Consider the following 23,711-nt stretch of genomic DNA (forward strand, 5'->3'; position numbering starts at 1 on the left):
ATCTTATATATTTGCTTCAGTGTTATTTCCTTGGTAGGCCCATCCTTGTAGAATGGGCAGTAGACACACAATTGTAATTGTTCATACCAATCATAAACTTTCAAAATATTGCACGAGAAGCTAAGGAAAAACTGGGAATACCCTGCCAGACAGTTGATCATTCCAAACTCTTTGGAGCACTTCTTCCATAACTGAGTTGCATTATTTCAAAACTCTAAGATGGGTATGGTACCTTGGTCTCCCGAGGCAAAGCTAGGTCTTGGTGACAATGAATAATTCCCTGGGCGGGCTGGCGTGGAGCTAGACGCACTGCTCTTTCCTCCATGGCTACTGTTTCCGTTAGCAGCATCTGTGGTACAAAAGAGGAGCCACTCAGAACAGAGTCTGGGCAGGACACTGCTTTCTGTGACGCTGCAACCGTACAACAAACCACGCACCCTAGGATTCAAAGACATCCCACTGACAGGACAGCTCAGCTGTGCAAAGCCAACTACAACCATCAGAGGAGTACCTTCAGTAACATGAACTATCACCCCAAATAATTTTCTAGGACCCTAAATCATCTTTTTTATTTATTTAGTTTTTTGGCTGTGGGGCATGTGGGGTCTTAGTTCCTTAACCAGGGATGGAACCCACGCCCCTGCAGTAGAAGTGCAGAGTCTTAACCATTGAACCGCCAGAGAAGTTCCCCCAAGAGATCTTTTAGAATCATTTTCAGTGATGTCTTTGGAGATGGTGGGTGGAAAGAAAACTTTAAAAAAGACCTTTATCATGGAAATTTTCAAACATATATAGAGAGAATAGTATATGAACTGGGTACCCACCACCCAGCTTCAACATTTATCAAGGTATGCCCAATCCTGTTTTATTTATACCCCCTATCTCTTCTCCCCCACCCTACATATGCACATATGGGCTCTGGATTATTCTGAAGCAAACTCATTTATCGTATCACTTCATCCATAAATACTTGTGTATGTGTTTCTAAAAGGACTCTTAAAAAAACATAACTGTGATATTGCTTTATACTTAAAATCAACAATAATCAATAATTTCTTAATATTAAATACCCCATCAGTATTTGAATTTCCCCCAGTCATCTCAGAAATGGCTTTTTACATTTCTTATTCAAACTGGGGTTCTAAAAATATCCACACATTGAATTTAGTTGCTGCTGCTGCTAAGTTGCTTCAGTCTTGTCCAACTCTGTGCGACCCCATAGACAGCAGCCCACCAGGCTTCCCTGTCCCTGGGATTCTCCAGGCAAGAACACTGGAGTGGGTTGCCATTTCCTTCTCCAATGCGTGAAAGTGAAAAGTGAAAGTGAAGTCACTCAGTCGTGTCTGACTCTTCGTGACCCCATGGACTGTGGCCCACCAGGCTCCTCCATCCACGGGATTTTCCAGGCAAGAATACTGGAGTGGGGTGCCATTGCCTTCTCCGGAATTTAGTTGCTCTGTCCCTTAAACCTCTTTTAATCTATAAGATTTTCCTTTTTCTTTTCATTTTTTTGCTTTTCCTTCAAGACTTTTTTACATTAATTTTTATTAGAGTATAATTGCTTTACAATGTTGTGCTAGTTTCTACTGTTCAGCAAAGTGAATCGGCCATATGAATACATATATCCTCTCTGTTTTGGATTGCCTTCCCATTTAGGTCAACACAGAGCACTGAGAGCACTGAGAAGAGCTCCCTGTGCTATACAGTAGGTTCTCATTAGTTATCTATTTTATACACAGTATCAATAGTGCATATATGTCAGTCCCAATCTCCCAATTCCTCCCACTCCCCCCCACCTTTTTTTTTTTCTTTCTTGCAATTAGTTTGCTGAAAATATAGCAGAATTTCTCATTTTCTGTATTTTGCTGACTGGATATCCATGGTGTAATTTGATATCTCCTCTAATTCCTAAACTAATCATCAGATATAGATGCTTGCTCAGATTCATTTGATTTTTCTTTTTTTTCTGACAAGAATACCTCCTAAGTCTTGTATACTTCCATTAAGAGAGGCACATAATAGCGAGTTTGTTCGCTTCTTGTGATGCTCAGATTCATCAGTGGGCTTAAGAGTTGTTAGCCTAATCCTCAAGTTATAAGTTGTATATTAGCCTTTCATGCTATAGTTTTAGCAACCATGATGGTTACCACCAAGATCCATAATTTCACTCATTATTCCTTTAGCTGTAAAAACTTGGATTCAGTTTGTTCCAGTCTATAATCTAACCAGAAGACAGATTCTGTAAGAACTGTTGGACCCAAGTAAGAACAAAAGTGGTCTGGATAAATTATGATGCCTAACTGTTGGAAAGTTGCCAACAATAATAGGTTCTCTTTCTCATTTTTCTTCTACTTCTCTGACCATTTCTTTTTGTTAAACACTGCCATTTTCTAGGGTTCTACCTTTAGTTCACAGCTTGCCTTACTCTACATTTCTCTTTGATTGATATCATTTACCGTGGCATGCTGGTGGGTCAGCTTTACACCATTAGTCCTGCTTTCTCTCTATGACAAATTAAATGACTGTTGAGTGGCTCCATTTGGATGCCTCATCGTTATTCCAAACTCAATATGTCCTAAATTGAACTCATCATCTCCTGGGGAGACTGCTACCCCTGCTGTATTCCCAATGTCAAGTAACAGAACCAACCATTAGCCCAGAAAGATGGACATCAACCGAGACCCCTTCTTCCACTTGACGCTCCCATTCATCAGTCGAGTCTGCTCATTTCACATCCTGAGTAGTTCTCCAATCTATCTCCTCCTGCCCTACCTGATTTTCACCCTGGTAAAAGACCTCATCATTTCTCACCCAGACTACTGAAAGACCTGCAACTTGTACTGTCATCTCTTTTTGCTGCCCAAACGATCTAGTCAAATTAAAAGAAGACTATGTCACTCCCCTGTGCCATAAGTTATAGAGTAAAATTCATGCTTCTGAGTCCGAGCTCCTATGATCTTTCCCTTGTCTGAAAGTGAAGTTGCTCAGTCACATCCAACTCTTTGTGACCCTGTGGACTGTAGCCTGCCAGGCTCCTCCATCCATGGGATTTTCCAGGCAAGAATACTGGAGTGAGTTGCCATTTCCTTTTCCAGGGGATCTTCCCAACCCAGGGATTGAACCCGGGTCTCCCACAGTGCAGGCAGACTCTACCGTCTGGGCCACAAGGGAAACTTCCCTTGTGGGGATCGTGCTTACTTCCTGCTATTCCCTCAGTTTTATATTGTATGTTTCTAACAAGTCCAACCTGCCAGAGGTTCCTGCACATGTAATGTCATACTGCTTCTCTCCTTTTCCTTTCAAGCTTTGCTCCTGCTTCCCCCTAAATATGAAATGTCTTTCCCCTACTCTGCTATACAGTGAACATCTCCTCATAGCTCAAGACTGCACTCCTTTAAGAACTCATTCTTAATTTCTCCCTAAAAGGCTGTGCTAAACGCCCCTCCTCTAGGAGGTGCTCCCCTTAGGACATTATGTATTTACTGTGACCCCAGGGACTGTAGCCCACCAGGCTCCTCTGGCCATGGGATTCTCCAGGCAAGAATACTGGAGTGGGTTGCCAGGCCCTTCTTCAGGGGGTCTTCCCAACTAGGGATCAAATCCATGTCTCATTACGTCTTCTACATTACAAGTGGGTTCTTTACCACAAGCACCACCCAGGAAGCCCTGTATTTATTGCAGTATACTGAAAACATCTCACAGGTCAATCTCCTCTACAAGGTTACAAGCATATTAGAGGTCAGGGATTGAGCATTATTTATCTTAGTATCCCCAGTTCCTCATCGTAGCAGGCACCCAAGAAATGTATATTGAACAGAATCAATCTGTTTTGTCTCCCCTGTGTGCCAAATGTCCACTGACTCTTTTGGATCTAACAGAGAAAATGCAAAGCTTTGTATAATAATGTCTTATTGTAGACAGCCCCACTTTTGCCTTCAGCTGGCAAAGAAGGATCTTCTGTTTTCTTCTACCAAATTGCTAATTAAACTTCTCACAAGTCTTTTGTAGACTATGTATTCACCAAAGAAATATAAGTGAGGAAAACATCACCTGCGGCAAAAGTCTTCCCTACAACCTGCAAAGACAAAGCCAGTGGCTTCACAACATTCTTATTCCGGGTCAGGTCCTGAGCGCCACTTAAATTGATTGCAGAATTAGCTGGACTGAGAACCGGTGAATCTTTAAAATGAAAGAGGTTGTTCAAATTAGAAACTAGTTATATATGCAGGAAGGAAGTCAATTCAACAAGAGTGAGCCGAGAGAGAGTAGACTGTAGAATTACAGTTTCCCCCTTGATCTATTTTAAGAAAGTCCATTTCGCTGTACATCAGTTTTATTTTCTTTTTATGTATTTAACAAACACTAACAGGTACAATGTGCTGGGTCATAGTCTAAGCACTTTAAATCTATCAGTTCACCTAATTCCTATATGAACTCAATGAGGCTGTTACTATTACTTCAGATGGTGGTAGCCATTTAACTTGGTCAAAGTCATATGACATGACATTGAAGATATGATCATGTGCCATACTAAAACTGTCTCTACAGTTTCCTTCAAAGTCATATTTTTATGAGATATATTTATCTCTATCCAGATAAGTTTATCATTTGAAAAGTATTATGCAAGCTAAGTCATTGTAATGTTGAAAACACAACTTGCCTTTGAAGAAAACGTGTGTTAATATTTGGAAATAAACTAGAATTTCTACCTATGTAATACCAGGGACATCCAAAAAAAATCCCTAATTGGATTCACAAAATAATTCAGCACAGAAAAATCAAATGCCATTTCAGAGGCAGGCTATGTGAGAGATAGAGACTCCAGCCAACTAGAGTTTTCTGAAATGAATATAACAGACCCCAAGTTCCTGACTCTATAGGCTTCCCCAGTAGCTCAGCGGGTAAAGAAAAAAAAAGTGAAAGTGTTATTCGCTGAGTCATGTATTCGCTTAGTCGTGTCCGACTCTTTGTGACCCCATGCACTGTAGCCAGCCAGGCTCCTCTGTCTATGGAATTCTCCAGGCAAGAATACTAGAATGGGTTGCCATTCCCTTCTCCAAGAGATCTTCCTGATCCAGAGATCAAACCCAAGTCTTTTGCTTGGCAGGCAGATTCTTTACCATCTGAGCCACGAGGGACCTGCAATGCAGTAGACACAGGAGGCGTGGGTTTGATCCCTGGGTCGGGAAGATCTCCTGGAGGAGGAAATGTCAACCCACTCCAGTATCCTTGCCTGGAAAATCCCATGGACAGAGGAGCCTGGTGAACTATAGTCCACAGGGTCACAAAGAGCTGGACCCAACTGAGCAACTAAGTGGGAGTGTGAAGCCCCTGACTACACCAGCAGAACAGTGTATCAGGTAACACAGGAATCCGTCAAAGGAACTACGAAAACTCTGAGAGTTTAAAACACAACGTGTTCTGAAGAGCAGGACTCTGATGATGCTACATTAGAAATTATCTAAAACATTAATGCTCATACCACAATGTGATTCCCGATACATCTAACCAGTGCAGAAGAACTCAAAAGACTGAAATGGTCCCCTACTGGCTCAGGAGAGTTCATATTCCTCTCTGCAGGTCTAACGTACACCATGGAGTGATTTTAATGCCTACAGGAAGAATAGAAGCCAGCAACTGCACACACAACATTATAAAGTCTCAGAAAACTGAAGACAGCTCAAGTTTTTCAGGTATTAACAGAGGACCGTACAGGACAGGAGTCCCAGGTAACTATCCCATGCCACTACACAGGTTGGTCATTATGTTTCAGGCCACAAATATATTGTTTGGTGCAAGATTTGTTGCTTCCTAGTTTACACTTAGAATTTTAGCATATTTCTAACAGTCCAGGTAAGCATACAGGTGAAATCTGGTTAATAAATTTTAAGTGGTGGTAATTTTTTCAAGTCAGTGAATTCAGATAAGCACAGACCATCAGGTACAAAATGAATGTACAGAAATATGCACAAGAATAAAGAAACTGACTAATAAAAGCTCTTCCTTACACCATATATAGAAATTAACCAGAAATGGATTATAGATCTAAATGTAAGATAAGAGCTAAAACTATAACACTCTTAGAAGAAAACACAGGAGTAAATCTTCATGGTCTTGGCTGAGGCAGTCATTTTTAAATGTGACACCAAAAGTGCAAGCAACAAAAGAAAAAATAGATGAACTGGACTCCATCAGGATACAATAATGTTGCGCTTCAAGAGACACCATGGAGAGACCATTGAGAGACACCACCAAGAGAACCAAGAGACAACTCAGGGGAAATATTTGCAACTCATATATGGTAAAGGACTTGTATCTAGAATGTATAAAGAACTCTTACAATTCAATAATAGAGAGACAAATAACCCAAGTAAAAAATGGGCAAGTTGTTTGGAATAGACCTTTCTCCAAAAGAAGATACACAGGTAGCCAATTAGCACATGAAAACATTCTCAATATGATTAGTCATTGGAAAAACACAAGTCAAAACCATACTCCCAACATACAGTAGGATGGCTAAAACAAAGTAAAACACAACACAGCAAAACAGTGTTAAGTATTGACAAGGATATGGAGAAACTGGAACCTTCACACGTTGCTGGGAGGAATGTAATATGGTACAGCCACTTTGGAAAATAGTTCCTCAGGGACTTCCCTGGTGGTCCAGTGGCTAAGCCTCCATGCTCCCAAGGGCAGGGGACCTGTGTTCGATCCCTGGTCAGGGAGTTAGATCCCACATGCTGCAACTAAGAGTTCACACACTGCAACTAAAGATCCTGTATGCCACAACTAAGACCCGATGCAGACAAATAAATAAAAATATATACATTTAAAAAAGAAAATAGTTGCTCAGATGGGTATACACAGAGCTATGACTCAGCAATTCCACTCCTAGGTATAAAATGATAGCCAAGTAAAAACATATGCCTGTGCAAAAATCTGTATACAAATGTTCATAGTAGCATTATTTACAACAGCCCCAAAGTAGAAAAACCTAAATGTCCATCAACTCATAAATTGATAAATGAAATGTGGTATATCCATAAAATGGGATGTTATTCAGCAGCAAAAAGAAATGAAATACTGATATACACTATAATGTGGATGCATCTTGAAAACATGATGTCAAGTGAAAGAGGCCAGTCACAAAAGCCACATGTTGTGGGCATATAGTCAGAAAGCAGTTAGGCACTAGATAAGGTCAGAGTGAACATGAATCCTTTTATGTTATTCCCTACTCTTTACCATCTTGCCCATGCTTGTATTCTTGAACTTATCAGGTGTTGGGATATTCAGTGTTTTAACAGTGCTTTTGATCAACTGGGAGCAGCCGCAATGTCCAAAATGCAATAGCCTTTGTGATCTTGCTCAGAGGTGAAGATGAACTGTAGGCCGTTGTGCAGAAACTGTGCTTAGACATTGAGTAAACAGCTGATTACCTGGCCCAATTGTCACCAAGACCCACTTATCTTTACCAGTGAACTTGTAAACATGGGAGCATTTGAAAACTTGGAAAATTCCTTGATCAAGTCACAGCTCTGCTCTCTATGTGGTAGGATTTTATAATTTCCTGTTTCTCCTTTCAGGTCATGAGCTCCTTGATGGCATTCCCAGCTTCTGGCACAAGGTCTGCCACATCATGGCTAAAGAAATAGAGTGACAAAAAAGCCGCAACAACTTCCTTATCCTCTTTATGCAATAGCTCAATCTGTTAGCCCAAGATCACTGGGGGAAAAATTGTTTTTTAAAGGGAGTCATTTAAGTAGCAAGTAGAAAGACTTTGGATTCTGATTTTGTCAATTACTCTTTTTTTTTTTTTTGCCAAATATTAACCTTTTCTGAGATTCTGTTTTGTGATTGGCAAAATGATTCTAAAACCTGCTTCACTGTAGCAATTAACATGTTTAGCAAGTTTCCAGTGTTCATGTATGGCTGTGAGAGTTGGACTGTGAAGAAAGCTGAGCGCCGAAGAATTGATGCTTTTGAACTGTGGTGTTGGAGAAGACTCTTGAGAGTCCCTTGGACTGCAAGGAGATCCAACCAGTCCATTCTGAAGGAGATCAGCCCTGGGTGTTCTTTGGAAGGAATGATGCTAAAGCTGAAACTCCAATACTTTGGCCACCTCGTGCAAAGAGTTGACTCATTGGAAAAGACTCTGATGCTGGGAGGGATTGGGGGCAGGAGGAGAGGGGACGACAGAGGATGAGATGGCTGGATGGCATCACTGACTCGATGGACATGAGTTTGGGTGAACTCTGGGAGTTGGTGATGGACAGGGAGCCCTGGCGTGCTTCAATTCATGGGGTCGCAAAGAGTCGGACACAACTGAGCGACTGAACTGAACTGAGAACACAGCAGATATTCAAGAAATACTTGTCTTGCTCAATCTTATTAAGGGGCTTCCAGATGCTCAAGACTTTAAATCTTTACAAGCCCTCTTTTTGCCCTTGGTACCTGTATTAAACTTAGACCGTACAGACTTCCCTGGTGGTCCAGTCACTAAGATTCTGAAGTCCCAGTGCAGGGGGCCCAGGTTCAATCCTTGATCAGGGAACTAGATCCCACATGTCACTGCAACTAAGACTTGGTGCAGCCAAATAAATATTTAAACATAGACTACATAATTTGCTTCTTTCCTGAGTGTAGTACTCTGAACCTATTTTCACATTCACACTGGCAATTAGAATAATATTCTTTTAATAAGACACAATATTTCCACTAATGCATGCTGAGGCTGCATCATTTATTTATGTCAGTCATATTTTACTTCTGACTTAATGGGACTAGCATTTAATTAAAACACAATCCTTTGCTCATGTCAGCAGCACATATACTAAAGCTGGAATAATACTGAGAAGATTAGAATGGCCCCTCTCAAGGATGACACACAAATTTGCGAAGCATTCCACTTTGGCGCTTTTTAATATCTTCAATGTCTACTTGGCTTCTTGAACATATGAGATATGTTTAATAAGTGTTTTGACGTCCTTTTCTGCTAATTCTGACACCTCTGTCAGTTCCGGGTTGGTTTTGATTGATTAAAGACTCTCCTCAATATTAATCGTGTTTCTCTGCCTCTTTCAACGGGCTTCCCAGGTGGCTCAGAGGTAAAGAATTTTGCCTGCCAATGCAGAAGGTTCTGGTTCCATCCCTAGGTTGGGAAGATCCTCTGGAGGACAAAATGGCAGCCCACTGCAGTATTGTAAGGCTTCCCTGTCCTTCACCATTTCCCAGAGTTTGTTCAAACTCATGTCCATTGAGTCGGTGATGCCATGCAACCATCTCGTCCTCTGTCATTCCCTTCTCCTCCTGCTTTCAATTTTTCCAAGCATCAGGGTCTTTTCCAATGAGTCGGCTCTTTGCATCAGGTAGCCGAAGTATTGGAGCTTCAGCTTCAGCATCAGTCCTTCCAATGAATATTCAGGACTGATTTCCTTTAGGATTGACTGGTTGGATCTCCTTGCAGTCCAAGGGACTCTCAAGAGTCTTCTCCAGCACCACAGTTCAAAAGCATCAATTCTTCGCTTTATGGTCCAACTCTTACATTCATACATGACTACTGGAGAAACCATAGCTTTGACTATATAGCCTTGAGTAGTTTCCAGATGTGCATGCATCAGCTGACCCTACATTGAACATTTCAGGGAAGTTTTTACACAGTGCTGGGGATCTCTCTGTGCGGCTCTCTGTCTTCTGGTACTTGGCCCAATGAACTTTACCTGCTTTGGTTCCTTCTACTCAATTTAGGGGACCTATTGGGCTCCACCACAGTTCCCCCTCTCTGGATCACAGACTGGAAACTAGCAGGTAAGTGGGGACAATGCTAAGACTCACATTATTTGCTTCCTATTGCTCAGAATCAACGTCGTTTGTTGCCTGAAGGACAGTGTCCTAACAACTGTTTTTCATGTAGTTTTGTCTCCTTTTTCCTGGTTGTTTCAGGTGGTATGATAAACTTAGTCCCTTTTTATGCATTTTGGCCAAAAGTGGATATAGAATTGATCTTTATGGTTTTTTTTTGGGGGGGATGCTTTTTTTAATTGGAGTATAATCGCTTTACAATGTGTAGATTCTGCAGTATGACCAAGTGAATTAGCTACAATATACACATATCCACTCCTTCTTGAGCCTCCCTCGGCCCTCCCCACCCCACCCCTCTAGGTCGTCACAGGCGCCAAGCGGTGCCCCCTGTGCTATACGGCAGTTCCCACTGGCTGTCTATGTCACACACGGTAGTGTATATACGTCAATGCTACTCTCTCAGTTCATCCCAGCCTCTCCTTCCCTGTGTCCACAAGTGCTCTCTACATCTGCGTCTCTATCCTGCCCTGCAAACAGGGTCATTAGTATCATTTTCCTAGATGGCATATATATGTGTTAGTATATGGTATTTGTTTTTCTCTTTCTGACTTACTTCACTGGGCATGATAGACCCTAGGTTCATCCACATCACTACAAATTACCCAATTTTGTTTCTTTTCTTCATGGATTTTCAACCTTAGTCCTCCCCTCTTATCTTCCCATTCCTCTTGCCTTTTACTCTATTCTTGAAATTTGAGGTAATTTATGAATATTATACAGAATTCGAGGTAATATCATCTTTGTATAACCCAGCAACTGCCTAATAAAATTGTCAATAGTGAGCAGAGAAAGTTCAAATTCTGGTTTTGTTACCTTCTAACTAACTGTAACTTAGATGCACATGTGTTAGGTTCTGGTCCTTATCCCTACACAGAATGCTGAAGAAAGATCAGTGAAAACCAGATCTTTCTACTGACCTGTACATTCGACTTCATCCTGAGAATTTTTAGTGCTTAATTATGAAAAGAGGAGAGTGAAAAAGTTGGCTTAAAGCTCAACATTGAGAAAACGAAGATCATGGCATCCGGTCCCATCACTTCATGGGAAATAGATGGGGAAACAGTGGAAACATTGTCAGACTTTATTTTTGGGGGCTCCAAAATCACTGCAGAAGGTGACTGCAGCCATGAAATTAAAAGATTCTTACTCCTTGGAAGGAAAGTTATCACCAACCTAGATAGCATATTCAAAAGCAGAGACATTACTTTGTCAATAAAGTTCCATCTAGTCAAAGCTATGGTTTTTCCAGTGGTCATGTATGGATGTGAGAGTTGGACTGTGAAGAAAGCTGAGCGCCGAAGAATTGATGCTTTTGAACTGTGGTATTGGGGAAGACTCTTGAGAGTCCCTGGGACTGCAAGGAGATCCAACCAGTCCATCCTAAAGGAGATCAGTCCTGAGTGTTCTTTGGAAGGAATGATGCTAAAGCTGAAACTCCAGTTACTTTGGCCACCTCATACGAAGAGTTGACTCATTGGAAAAGACTGATGCTGAGAGGGATTTGGGGGCAGGAGGTGAAGAGGACGACAGAGGATGAGATGGCTGGATGGCATCACTGACTCAATGGACGTGGGTTTGAGTGAACTCTGGGAGTTGGTGATGGACAGGGAGGCCTGGCGTGCTGCAGTTTATGGGGTCGCAAAGAGTCAGACATGACTGAGCAACTGAACTGAACTGAACTGAATTATTAAAAATGTAACATAAAGGAAAACTCAGAAATAGAAACAAACATGTTAAAATATCACTTCTTGAAATACCATATGACATCCCTTATATGTGGAATCTAAAAGGAAATGATACAAATTAACTTACCTACAAAACAGAAAGAGACTCACAAACTTAGAAAATGAACTTATGGTTACCAAAGGGAAGGGACAGTTAGGGAGTTTGGGAAGGTCATACACACACTCTTATATTTAAAATGGATAACCGACAGGACCCATTGTATAGCACATGGAACTCTATTCAATGTTATGTGCCAGCCTGGATGGGAGCAGGGTTTAGGAGAGAAGGGATAAATGTACATGTGTGGCTGAGTTCTTTTGCTGTGCATCTGAAACTATCATAACGTTGTTTGTCAATTAATTGGATATACTCCAGTAATTTTTCCATGATATAACAAAAATACCTATAGAGTTTAATATTTTTAAAACAGTAATTTTATTTATGTATTTGTGTTTGGCTGTGCTGGATGGATGTGCTGCATGGGCTTTTCTCCAGTTGCGGTAAGCAGGGGCTACTCTCTAGTTGTGGTGGGTGGGCTTCTCACTGCAGTGGCTTCTCTTGCTGCAGAGCACAGGCTGTAGGGCACACGGGCTTCAGTAGCTGCGGCACGTGGGCTCAGAAGTTGCGGCTCCAGGCTCTAGAGCACAGTCTCAAGAGTTGTAGTGCCTGGGATTAGTTGTTCCATGGCATGTGGGATCTTCCTAGACCAGAGATCAAAACCATGTCTCCTACATTGGCAGGCGGATTTTTTAACACAGCCACCATGGAAGCCCTAATATGTTTTTTTTTTTTAACCTTAATAGGATTATTTCCTATGTGGTTGGACAGTGTCCTAATTTTTTTGACATCTTTGTCCTGTGAATATGCTATGATTTCTTTGTTTCTATATTAAAAGGGTGCTTCTTTTCTGTTCATCTAAAGGATAACTGCAGTGAATATCTTGAGTATCCTTTTAGGTTATTTTCTTGGCTAAGGCCTCTGAAGTGAGATTACTAGAGTAGAGGATATAAATATTTTTAATGGTCTTGTTATATATTGCCAAATTGCTTTCTTAAAAGGTCATACTGAGGCTTCCCTGGTGGCTCAGTAGTAAAAAATCCACCCGCCAATGGAAGAGACATGGGTTTGATCCCTGGGTCGGGAAGATCACACTTGCCTCAGAGCTAAGCCCATGCGACACAGCTATTGAGCCTGTGCTCTAGAGCCTGGCAGCTGCAACTGCTGAAAGCCTGTGAGCCCCAGAGCCCGTGCTCTGAAATAAGAGAAGCCACTGAAATGAGAAGCCTGTGCACCACAGCTAGACAGTTATCCCCATTCTCCGAAATAAGAGAAAAGCCCTCTCAGCAACAAAGATGGAGCACAGCCACAAAAAAAATTATACATTAAAAAAAGAAGTCATATTTCTGTCTACCTCCATCAGCCTGAGATTGTCAGTCTTATTATATGCTTGCCAGCACTGTATATTATCACTTAAGATGGGATATTGTGGTTAATATAACTGATGAATGACTTTTCATTGTCATGACTTGCAGTTTCTTTATTTCTACAAAGTGTACCATTCCTCCTTGTACTTGCTAAAGAGTTGCATTTTCTCTTTTGTGAGCAGGAGTCTCAAAATCACTACGGCCCTGTCTCAGAGAAGTTTGGTCATTGACTTTCTTCACTCTCCCTCCCCATTCACTCTTTGGATGTTTATTGAGAAGCATTTCCTCTTCAGATATTTACTGAGCCGCTTCAGCAGGCCAGATATGATGCCAGGCTCTGGGGATAGAATAGGGGAAGAAGGCAAAGACACAATCCCTGCCCATGGAATCCCTGCCCATGGAAAAGCCTATGTGTTCCTGGTATCTAGTTAGGAGTGGGCAGATCTGCCAGCCCAAGGATTCCACCACATGTGGAAAAGGGAAATTGTGTTTTGGTACAGGGATAATTTGAATATTCATGAGGAACTAAGCTTAGAAAAACCTGCTAGAGGAACTTTGCTTAGTCTGACCTTAAGGAAGTTTAGTGGCTAACGGACAAATCGAAAGAGGAGAGGTACACTTAAATGATACAGCACTTTCGGTCTCTACATTTAAGATATCTACAATATCTCCTTAAAGCTTGACACTTCTGCTTGCTGCATTTAGATTCTTCAGCGACCCGGAATTGATTTTTGTGGATAGAGGACAATAGGGGTCCAGTTTCATTTTTTTTTTCCACATGGGATACCCAACTTCTGAGCATCATTTGTTGAAGGGAAAGGTTCTGCTGATCTGCAAGTCACTCTGTTAAGTAGGAAACACCCAAATGTCCTAGGAATCTGTTTGGGGACTTTCTAATCTGTTTTGCTGCTCTCTGTCTATCCCTGCACCAACTCCATGCTGTCTTTATTAGGGAAGCTTCATGAGCGTGATATACGACGATAGGCCAGTCCTTTCATTTCTTATTGTTCTGACTGCTTTAATACCGAAGCATAATCACTTCTCAGCCTTTGGGCTAAGATTAAGTGTAGTATCTGTCCTTATCAGTTTAATACACAAGCATAAGACAGTAAGGGGTTTACATTACTTTGAGCCATCAGTTGCTCATCTAGAGGAAAACCCCGTTGCATGGACTGTACATTCGTCTCCAATAACAGGGCTAACTTCTCCACTGGGCAAGAGAAGGCACAGTGCCTCAGGTCCATTAACACTTTTAGGCATTCATGAACATATTTTAATTTCTTTTAAAATTAGAAGAAAAAGATGAACTTTTGGTCAAAGAAAGCGTCTTAACATTTAATGTTAATATATTCATCTTTGGGGCTTCCTAGGTGGCGCTAGTGGTAAAGAACCCACCTGCCAATGCAGGAGACATAAGAGACGCAATTCGATCCCTGGGTCGTGAAGATTCCCCTGGAGGATGACATGGCAACCCACTCCAGAATTCTTGCCTGAAGAATTCCATGGACAGAGGAGCCTGGCGGGCTACAGTCCACAGGGTCTCAAAGAGTCGGATACAACTGAAGTGACTTGACACATACATGGCATGCATGCATATTCATCTTTATATTAATACCAATGCAGCCATAAAATGGAACTTTAAATACTTAAGGCAAATGTATCCAGGGCCTAAGACAGTCATAGACTCATATCAGGTCCTACCTAATAGCATCTTCTTAAAAATGACACTATCAGTCCCAGGGGCAGAGCTTAGGTGGCCCATCTCCATCCCAGCTGACAAGCTAATTTTTCCTTCTAATGGTAGATGAGCATACCATCTTCAGTTGGAAAAAGAGTACACACGAGCAAATTAACAATCCCACAAATGCTAATTTAAATAAAAATGGAATTCAAAAATATTTATTTCCAGGCATCTGCCAGGTACTAGGGTGTTCAGTTCAGTTCAGTTCAGTAGCTCAGTCGTGTCTGACTCTTTGTGACCCCATGAATCGCAACACACTAGGCCTCCCTGTCCATCACCAACTCCTGGAGTTCACTCAAATCCACATCCATCTAGTCAGTGATGCCATCCAGCCATCTCATCCTCTGTCGTCCCCTTCTCCTCCTGCCCCCAATCCCTCCCAGCATCAGAGTCTTTTCCAATGAGTCAACTCTTCGCATGAGGTGGCCAAAGTACTGGAGTTTCAGCTTTAGCATCATTCCTTCCAAAGAAATCCCAGGGCTGATCTCCTTCAGAATGGACTGGTTGGATCTCCTTGCAGTCCAAGGGACTCTCAAGAGTCTTCTCCAAAACCACAGATAAAATGAGCCTACAGTTTCTAGCATATAAGAAAATATAGATGAGGACTTCTCTGGTGGCCCAGTGGTTAAGATCCACCTTCCAATGCAGAGGACATGGGTTCCATCTCTGGTCCAGGAAGACTCCACATGCCACAGAGCAACTAAGCCCATGCACCACAACTCCCACGCTCCGCAACAAGAGAAGCCATTGCAGTGAGAAGCCCACACACCACAACTAGAGAGTAGCCCCCACTCACCACAACTAGAAAAAGCCCTCTTGCAGTAACGAAGACCCAGCGTAAGCCAAAAATACATAAATAAAAATTATTTTAAAAACAATTTAGATGGTTAATAATCATAATTGGGAGAATGGCACACAGTTCAGTTCAGTTTAGTTGCTCAGTACTTCCAACTCTGTGACCCCATGGATGGCTACACACCAGGCTTCCCTGTCCATCACCAACTCCCAGAGTCTACTCACACTCATGTCCATCACATCAATGATGCCATCCAACCATCTCATCCTCTGTCATCCCCTTCTCCTCCCACCTTCAATCTTTCCCAGTATCAGGGTCTTTTCCAATGAGTCCGTTCTTCCCAACAGGTGGCCAAAGTATTGGAGTTTCAGCTTCAGCATCAGTCCTTCCAATGAATATTCAGGACTGATTTCCTGTAGGATTGACTGGTTGGAACTCCTTGCAGTCCAAGGGACTCTCGAGAGTCTTCTCCAACATCACAGTTCAAAAGCATCAATTCTTCCGCGCTCAGATTTCTTTATACTCCAACTCTCACATCCATACATGACTACTGGAAAAACCATAGCTTTGACTAGACGGACCTTTGTTGGCAAAACAATGTCTCTGATTTTTAATATGCTGTCTAGGTTGCTCATAGCTTTTCTTACAAGGAGTAAGCATCTTTTAATTTCATGGCTGTAGTCACTATCTGCAGTGATTTCAGATCAGATCAGATCAGTCGCTCAGTCGTGTCTGACTCTTTGCAACCCCATGAATCGCAGCACGCCAGGCCTCCCTGTCCATCACCAACTCCCAGAGTTCACTGAGACTCACATCCATCGAGTCAGTGATGCCATCCAGCCATCTCATCCTCTGTCGTCCCCTTCTCCTCTTGCCCCCAATCCCTCCCAGCATCAGAGTCTTTTCCAATGAGTCAACTCTTCGCATGAGGTGGCCAAAGTACTGGAGTTTCAGCTTTAGCATCAGTCCTTCCAAAGAAATCCCAGGGCTGATCTCCTTGAGAATGGACTGGTTGGATCTCCTTGCAGTCCAAGGGACTCTCAAGAGTCTTCTCCAACACCACAGTTCAAAAGCATCAATTCTTCAGCGCTCAGCCTTCTTCACAGTCCAACTCTCACATCCATACACGACCACAGGAAAAACCATAGCCTTGACTAGACGAACCTTTGTTGGCAAAGTAATGTCTCTGCCTTTGAATATGCTATCTAGGTTGGTCATAACTTTCCTTCCAAGGAGTAAGAATCTTTTAATTTCATGGCTGCAGTCACCATCTGCAGTGATTTTGGAGCCCAGAAAAATAAAGTCTGTCACTGTTTCCACTGTTTCCCCATCTATTTCCCATGAAGTGATGGGACCGGATGCCATGATCTTCGTTTTCTGAATGTTGAGCTTTAAGCCAACTTTTTCACTCTCCACTTTCACTTTCATCAAGAGGCTTTTGAGTTCCTCTTCACTTTCTGCCATAAGGGTGGTGTCATCTGCATATCTGAGGTTATTGATATTTCTCCTGGCAATCTTGATTCCAGCTTGTGCTTCTTCCAGCCCAGCGTTTCTCATGATGTACTCTGCATAGAAGTTAAATAAGCAGGGTGACAATATTCAGCCTTGATATACTCCTTTTCCTATTTGGAACTAGTCTGTTGTTCCATGTCCAGTTCTAACTGTTGCTTTCTGACCTGCATACAGATTTCTCAAGAGGCAGATCAGGTGGTCTGGTATTCCCATCTCTTTCAGAATTTTCCACAGTTTATTGTGATCCACACAGTCAAAGGCTTTGGCATAGTCAATAAAACAGAAATAGATGCTTTTCTGGAACTCTCTTGCTTTTTCCATGATCCAGCGGATGTTGGCAATTTGATCTCTGGTTCCTCTGCCTTTTCTAAAACCAGCTTGAACATCTGGAAGTTCACGGTTCACATATTGCTAAAGCCTGGCTTGGAGAATTTTGAGCTTTACTTTACTAGCGTGTGAGATGAGTGCAATTGTGCGGTAGTTTGAGCATTCTTTGGCATTGCCTTTCTTTGGAATTGGAATGAAAACTGACCTTTTCCAGTCCTGTGGCCACTGCTGAGTTTTCCAAATTTGCCAGCATATTGAGTGCAGCACTTTCACAGCATCATCTTTCAGGATTTGGAATAGCTCAACTGGAATTCCATCACCTCCACTAGCTTTGTTCGTAGTGATGCTTTCTAAGGCCTACTTGACTTCACACTCCAGGATGTCTGGCTCTAGGTCAGTGATCACACCATCGTGATTATTAAGGTCGTGAAGATCTTTTTTGTACAGTTCTTCTGTGTATTCTTGACATCTCTTCTTAATATCCTCTGCTTCTACAGTGATTTGGGAGCCCCACAAAATAAAGTCTCTTACTGTTTCCATTGTTTCCCCATCTATTTGCCATGAAGTGATGGGACTGGATGCCATGATCTTAGTTTTCTGAATGTTGAGTTTTAAGCCAACTTTTCCACTCTCCTCTTTCACTTTCATCAAGAGGCTCTTTAGTTCTTCTTCGCTTTCTGCCATAAGGGTGTTATCATCTGCGTATCTGAGATTATTGATATTTCTCCTGGCAATCTTAATTCCAGCTTGTGCTTCATTCAGCCTGGCATTTCACATGATGTACTCTGCATATAAGTTGAATAAGCAGGGTGAAATATGCAGCCTTGACGTACTCCTTTCCCGATTTGGAACCAGTCTGAGTTTCATGTCCACTTCTAACTGTTGCTTCTTGACCTGCATACAGATTTTTCAGGAGGCAGGTCAGGTGGTCTGGTATTTCCATCTCTTTAAGAATTATCCACAGTTTGTTGTGATCCACACAGTGAAAGGCTTTAGCGTAGTCAATAAAGCAAAAGTAGATGTTTTTCTGGGATTCTCTTGCTTTTTCAAGGATCCAGCAGATGTTGGCAATTTTGATCTCTGGTTCCTCTGCCTTTTCTAAATCCAGCTTGAACATCTGGAAGTTCATGGTTCATGTACTGTTGAAGCCTGGCTTGGAGAATTCTGAGCATTACTTTGCTAGTGTGTGAGATGAGTGCAATTGTGCGGTAGTTTGAACATTCTTTGGCATTGCCTTTCTTTGGGATTGGAATGAAAACTGCCCTTTTCCAGTCCTGTGGCCACTGCTGAGTTTTCCAGATTTGCTGACATTGAGTGCAGCACTTTCACAGCATCATCTTTTAGGATTTGAAATAGCTCACCTAGAATTCCATCACCTCCACTAGCTTTGTTTGTAGTGAAGCTTCCTAAGGCCCACTTGACTTTGCATTCCAGGATGTCTGGCTCTAGGTGAGTGATCACACCATTTGTTTTGGCGCACAAGTAGAAGTATAACAGCAAGGCTGAGTTAATCCTTAGTTGCAAAATAGGTATTGTTATTTTCAGTTTTACAAATGAGAAAATCAAGACACAACAACTGAGTGGTCTGCCAAGCCTCAACCAATAAACATCGGGGACAGTATTTGAACACCAGGACTCAGATTCCAAGCCCTGTGCAGTTGACTGTTTGGTCAGAAACAGTGCTCATTCTTTAGAAGACACTCAGTAAATTAGACTGGATTCAACCAAGGGAGAAATGTTGCCACTCCAGATGATTTCACCTTTGTCTTGAGCAGCTTTTTAATCTCCCCTCCCCAGCTTTACTGAGGTATATCTTAACTATCATAAAGCTTACTCAATCCAAGAGGACAGTTCAGTGATTTCTAGTAACTTGACCAAGTGGTGCCACCATCATCATAAACCAGTCTTAGAACATTTCCATCCCCCAACAGGAAATCTCATGCCCACTTTCAGTTAATTTTCATTCCCTCCTTGCCCCAGGCAACCACTAATCTATTTCCTATCTCTAGTAATTTACCTTTTCTGAACATTTCATATAAATGAAACCATATAATACATGGTCTCTTTTGACTAGTTTCTTTCATGTAGCACAGTGTTTTTGAAGTTCATTCATGATATACAATAGCAGGTGTCAGTAGTTTGTTCTTTATCATTGCTGAACGATATTCTATTTTATGGATACACAATGTTGTCTATTCGTTCATGAGTTGATTGACATTTAGCTTGCTTCCAGTTTTCGACTGAATGAACAATGCTGCTATATGAACATTTGTGTGCAAGTTTTTGCAAGAACATGTCTTTATTTCTCCTCGGTAGATGGGGTAATATTAATATTAATATCTCATTACAGTTTTGATTTGCATTTCCCTAATGACTAATGATGTTGAGCATCTTTTCACGTGATTATTAGCTATTTGTATATATTCTCTGAAGAAATGTCTGTTCCAAATCTTTTCCACATGTTTTGATTGGACGGTCATCTTGTTACTGAGTTGTAAGTGTTCTTCATAAATTCTGGTACAAATCTTTTATTAAATATGTGTTTTGCAAGTATCTTTTTCTAGTCTATCACTTGTCTTTTCATTTCCTTAGTATTGTCTTTTGAAGTGTAAAAGCTTTGAATTTTGAGGAGGTCCAGTTTATCAATTTGCCCAGAAATAAATCCTTTTTATTTATAATCAATTGATTATTGATAAGTGAAATTCACTGACAAAAAGACAATCTATTCAACTGGTGATGCTGGAGCAATTGGATATCCACATATGAACAGGTGAACTTAGATGCTCAACTCACATGACACACAAAAATTAACTCAAAATGACTAATGCAAGAGATAAAACAATAAAACTTTTAGGAAAAAAAAGTATGGAAAATTTTGTGTTAGGCAAAGATTTTTTCCATCTATTCTCCACCCCCACCCCCACCCCCACCCCCGCTTTATTTCTGGCTGCACCACACAGCTTCCAGGATCTTATTCTTGAATTCCTGTCCTTATTAAACACAACACACACACATATGTGTGTGTGTGTGTGTGTGTGTGTACAATATACGTAGTAACTATGTAGCCACCTTCAGTCAAAACCATAAAATATTTTACCAGGATTGTTGGCTAAAATTTGAATTATCAATGACACAAATATGTTGAAAGAAAATATGCAAAAGATAAAGCAGCAAGCCAGCCAGAACAGAATGTCCAGAGCTCGGCAGTTGGAATGAAAGACAAAGCTGTGTAAATAGTAAATTAATCCCATCTTCAAATACTTTCCTTATTTGTGTGCTTTAGCAAATACTTTGCTAAAATGTGTGCTTACATTTCTGGCTAAGAAATGCTGATTACAGGCAGTCATTGATTACAGATTAAGAAGGCAATCTCCTACAGAGGGTAAATCTCTATCAGCTAAGGAGATGCTGCATATGCTTAATGTTTGAAATGATAATATAGGCTGGTATAAAATTCTTACAGTCTATTACTTTCAAAATACATGGAAAAAAATAATTGTTGAAGACTCCATAAATATTATTTGTCAAGAAGAAAGTTTTAGACACAAAGTTTTACTCTTAAAGGCACCATCTTCTATTAAATTCTCTGGATTGCACCTAAAATTAATAGCTAATTTCATGGTCAAATTACTATTCTCCCCTCAACAAGGGATACACAAGAATATTGACATAGCACTTGGTCACTTGTGTTCACTGTAAGTCAGTTGTGACAACTGAAGGAGCCTTTGCTAAATAAAGCCTGAATCTTGAATTCCTCTATTTGGAACAATTTTCATTTTCAAAATATATTTCTGCATAATTAAAATGTTAATTATCATTTCACTATTTATTATTAACATTTCAGTATCTTTTCATTATTTTCAGGTATGACTAGTTATTGATATATATTCACCTCTCCCTTATGAAAGGTAACATGTTTTATTGCTTTTATCCCTTATTTGAGTGATTTTTAAATCACTGGAGCCAACAATCAAGTACTGGAACCCTGACTTATAGCATCTGACAAGGGTCTGGGAATAAAAACACACGGTAAGTTTCTGTTGGAATGAAGTAAGTATTCACTACTAATGCTGTAGTTTTAAAATTGCATTTCATTAGACCCAAGTTCTAATGGCAGAAAATATACTGCAGAATCAAATTATTAAAATTGTAGGAGGAGACATCATTGTAACGAAAGCTAGTATTTCAGCGCCAAGAGCCAAATGCCAACTTTTTTCTTACTTGAATACCTAGTGACATGATGTTCTCTCATTTATTCTAAATGAGAATTTAGAATATTCTCTTCTCTCTCAAATGACAGGCTTTATATAAATCTCTTGGACAGTTTAAAGGCTAGACTTAAAATCCAGGATGAAATGGTTTTTGCTGAGTCCAGACACATAGCCAGAAATGTCCCCAAATAAAGTCAACTTCATTATCACTGCAGTTGTTACTAATATAGTCTAATAATCACTTCCATCTTGAAAATAAGTGGAAACCATTTACCAGCTCATCAAAATTCCATATACATTTGGAAGAGAAATGTCAAGTAGTGCAATGAAGAAAGACAGTCTTTTTTCCAATTTGTTGTGGTTGAGTGAACTCTGGCAGAACACATATGCTATGAGGTTTGTGGGTAAAATAATACTTTCCAAGATACAAGTGAACTGAAAAAAAAATTCACTCATACTTTTGAAATACTTTTCTTCTTGCCTAAGATACAACCTAGGCTGGTTCTGAAAATTTTTCTCAAACACTATCTGCAGGGATCTCTTCAGTCACAGCCCTCAGCCCTTCGGCCACCTAGACACATTAAGTCCTGCTGGAGTATTATCCTGACCAGAGTGCAGGCCTCCTCACTAGAGGAATTCTCAGAAGTTTTAGACTAGTGGCTTATCTGCTCAGTTATCAGATCAGCCATTCTGTTGACCCTGCTCTGATACTGTAAGGTGGCTTCACGTACTAAGATTTTATCTGGTTATTTGTAACCAAGCTGCAATCTTATACTACCTGAAACTAGATCCTAGATCCTTCCATTGTGATCTTCAGTCCTGCTTTGGGATTTTAGTTTGTATCCAGGTTGGTTGGTAATATTCAATATAATGTTGAGCAAGCCTAGTTAGAGCCCTACCCTAGCACTCCAGTCTTCATGAGAATGTCCTCAATAAATGCCACCTCATAGCTATGACGCAAACTTCTCTCATGGCTGTATTTCTACTCACTGCTGCTGCTGCTAAGTCACTTCAGTCGTATCCGACTCTGTGTGACAGCAGCCCACCAGGCTCCCCCGTCCCTGGGATTCTCCAGCCAAGAACACTGGAGTGGGTTGCCATTTCTACTCACTACCTCCTGTCAAACTCCTCTAGACACAGGTCCTAAGCTTGAGCTAAATTCTCTACCAACTGTCAGTTCCTGTCTCCTTGCTTTGCCTGGCATTGGCAGTGCTGTTTGGGATTTGGGGTCCTGGTCACCCACAGACTGACCCCATCTCAATGCTGAGTTCTAATTTGAATAGTAACTCAAGTAATACCTCTATTAAAAAAAAAAAAAAAAAAACCTCTGTTCAAATCAGCCAACGGTAAGTTTAAAATACCTCGATAAATATACATCTGCTGCTTGAAATTGCAAAAGAAAATAACCTGTACCTGTCTGAATGAATCCTGATTTGTATCCATTTGTTGTGCCGTTTTCTGGGGTCACAGTTGATGACACTGAAGAGTTTGGTTTAATGGAGTGGCAAGTGGTAGAGGATTGTCGGCTTCTACATTCTAGGAAGGATTAGAATCATAGAGAACAATATTCTGTTAAAACAAGTGACGGAGCCACAATCCAAAAAATCTCTAAAATAAACCCCTACTCCTCAAGGAGCAGCCACTTTCTTTAAGAGATCCCCCTTCCCCAGTCCTGACTCCAACAGAATGTCCAAGCTGGTGAACATAATTTGTCTTCCTAGGGCCATATTTGGAAAACAAAGAGATGATTTTGTTCCTTAGAACAGTTTGACTTTTGTTATGCACAGACTAGTTCCCAGGAGAAAAATTACTCATAACCAATATAGTCATGCTAGTTTTACGGGTAAGACTGAGGTTAAATTGTCTATAATTTATAAAAACTCAGTAAGCTTTCAAGCACTAGTTAATCTCCTGTCTAGGACTGATTTCAGTGCAGAATAGTAACCTAGATTTGGAGCCTCTTAGGCTCCCTTCAACCTTAATTGATGTTCAGAAACAGAAGCAAAGAAAAATTTATCAGCAGAAGAGAAAAATTAGAAATTCTCAAATTCTTACTATTCTCAGTTCTTATTAAAAGAAATTGACAGATATTATTCAAAGTATTACTGATTGTG

The 23,711-nt window shown here is 40.9% G+C and overlaps 1 protein-coding gene, 1 non-coding gene and 1 pseudogene across 11 annotated transcripts in view; 2 read left to right on the plus strand and 1 right to left on the minus strand.

Annotated features, from left to right (window-relative positions):
* GREB1L (GREB1 like retinoic acid receptor coactivator) overlaps nt 1-23,711 on the minus strand; it is a 245,688-nt gene that overhangs the window by 66,956 nt on the left and 155,021 nt on the right. For 8 of the 10 annotated variants that reach the window (XR_003508479.1, XM_027526110.1, XM_027526107.1 and 5 more), the window contains 3 exons: nt 23,011-23,133; nt 4,051-4,179; nt 233-349 (listed from right to left, as the gene is read on the minus strand). Coding sequence is in view for 9 of the 10 variants with exons in the window: in XM_027526110.1 (XP_027381911.1) it covers nt 233-349; nt 4,051-4,179; nt 23,011-23,133 (369 nt within the window). In the remaining variant the exon portion in view is untranslated. The remainder of the gene's footprint in view (nt 1-232; nt 350-4,050; nt 4,180-23,010; nt 23,134-23,711) is intronic. The other 2 variants (XM_027526109.1, XM_027526108.1) reach the window with 1 other exon arrangement.
* Nucleotides 8,810-8,915, plus strand: LOC113883071. The gene has a single exon (XR_003508556.1). It is a non-coding gene; the product is annotated as a U6 spliceosomal RNA (small nuclear RNA).
* LOC113883051 lies at nt 14,045-14,214 on the plus strand (annotated as a pseudogene).

The sequence above is a fragment of the Bos indicus x Bos taurus genome, chromosome 24 (assembly GCF_003369695.1).
Source record: "Bos indicus x Bos taurus breed Angus x Brahman F1 hybrid chromosome 24, Bos_hybrid_MaternalHap_v2.0, whole genome shotgun sequence".
Classification (NCBI taxonomy): domain Eukaryota; kingdom Metazoa; phylum Chordata; class Mammalia; order Artiodactyla; family Bovidae; genus Bos; species Bos indicus x Bos taurus.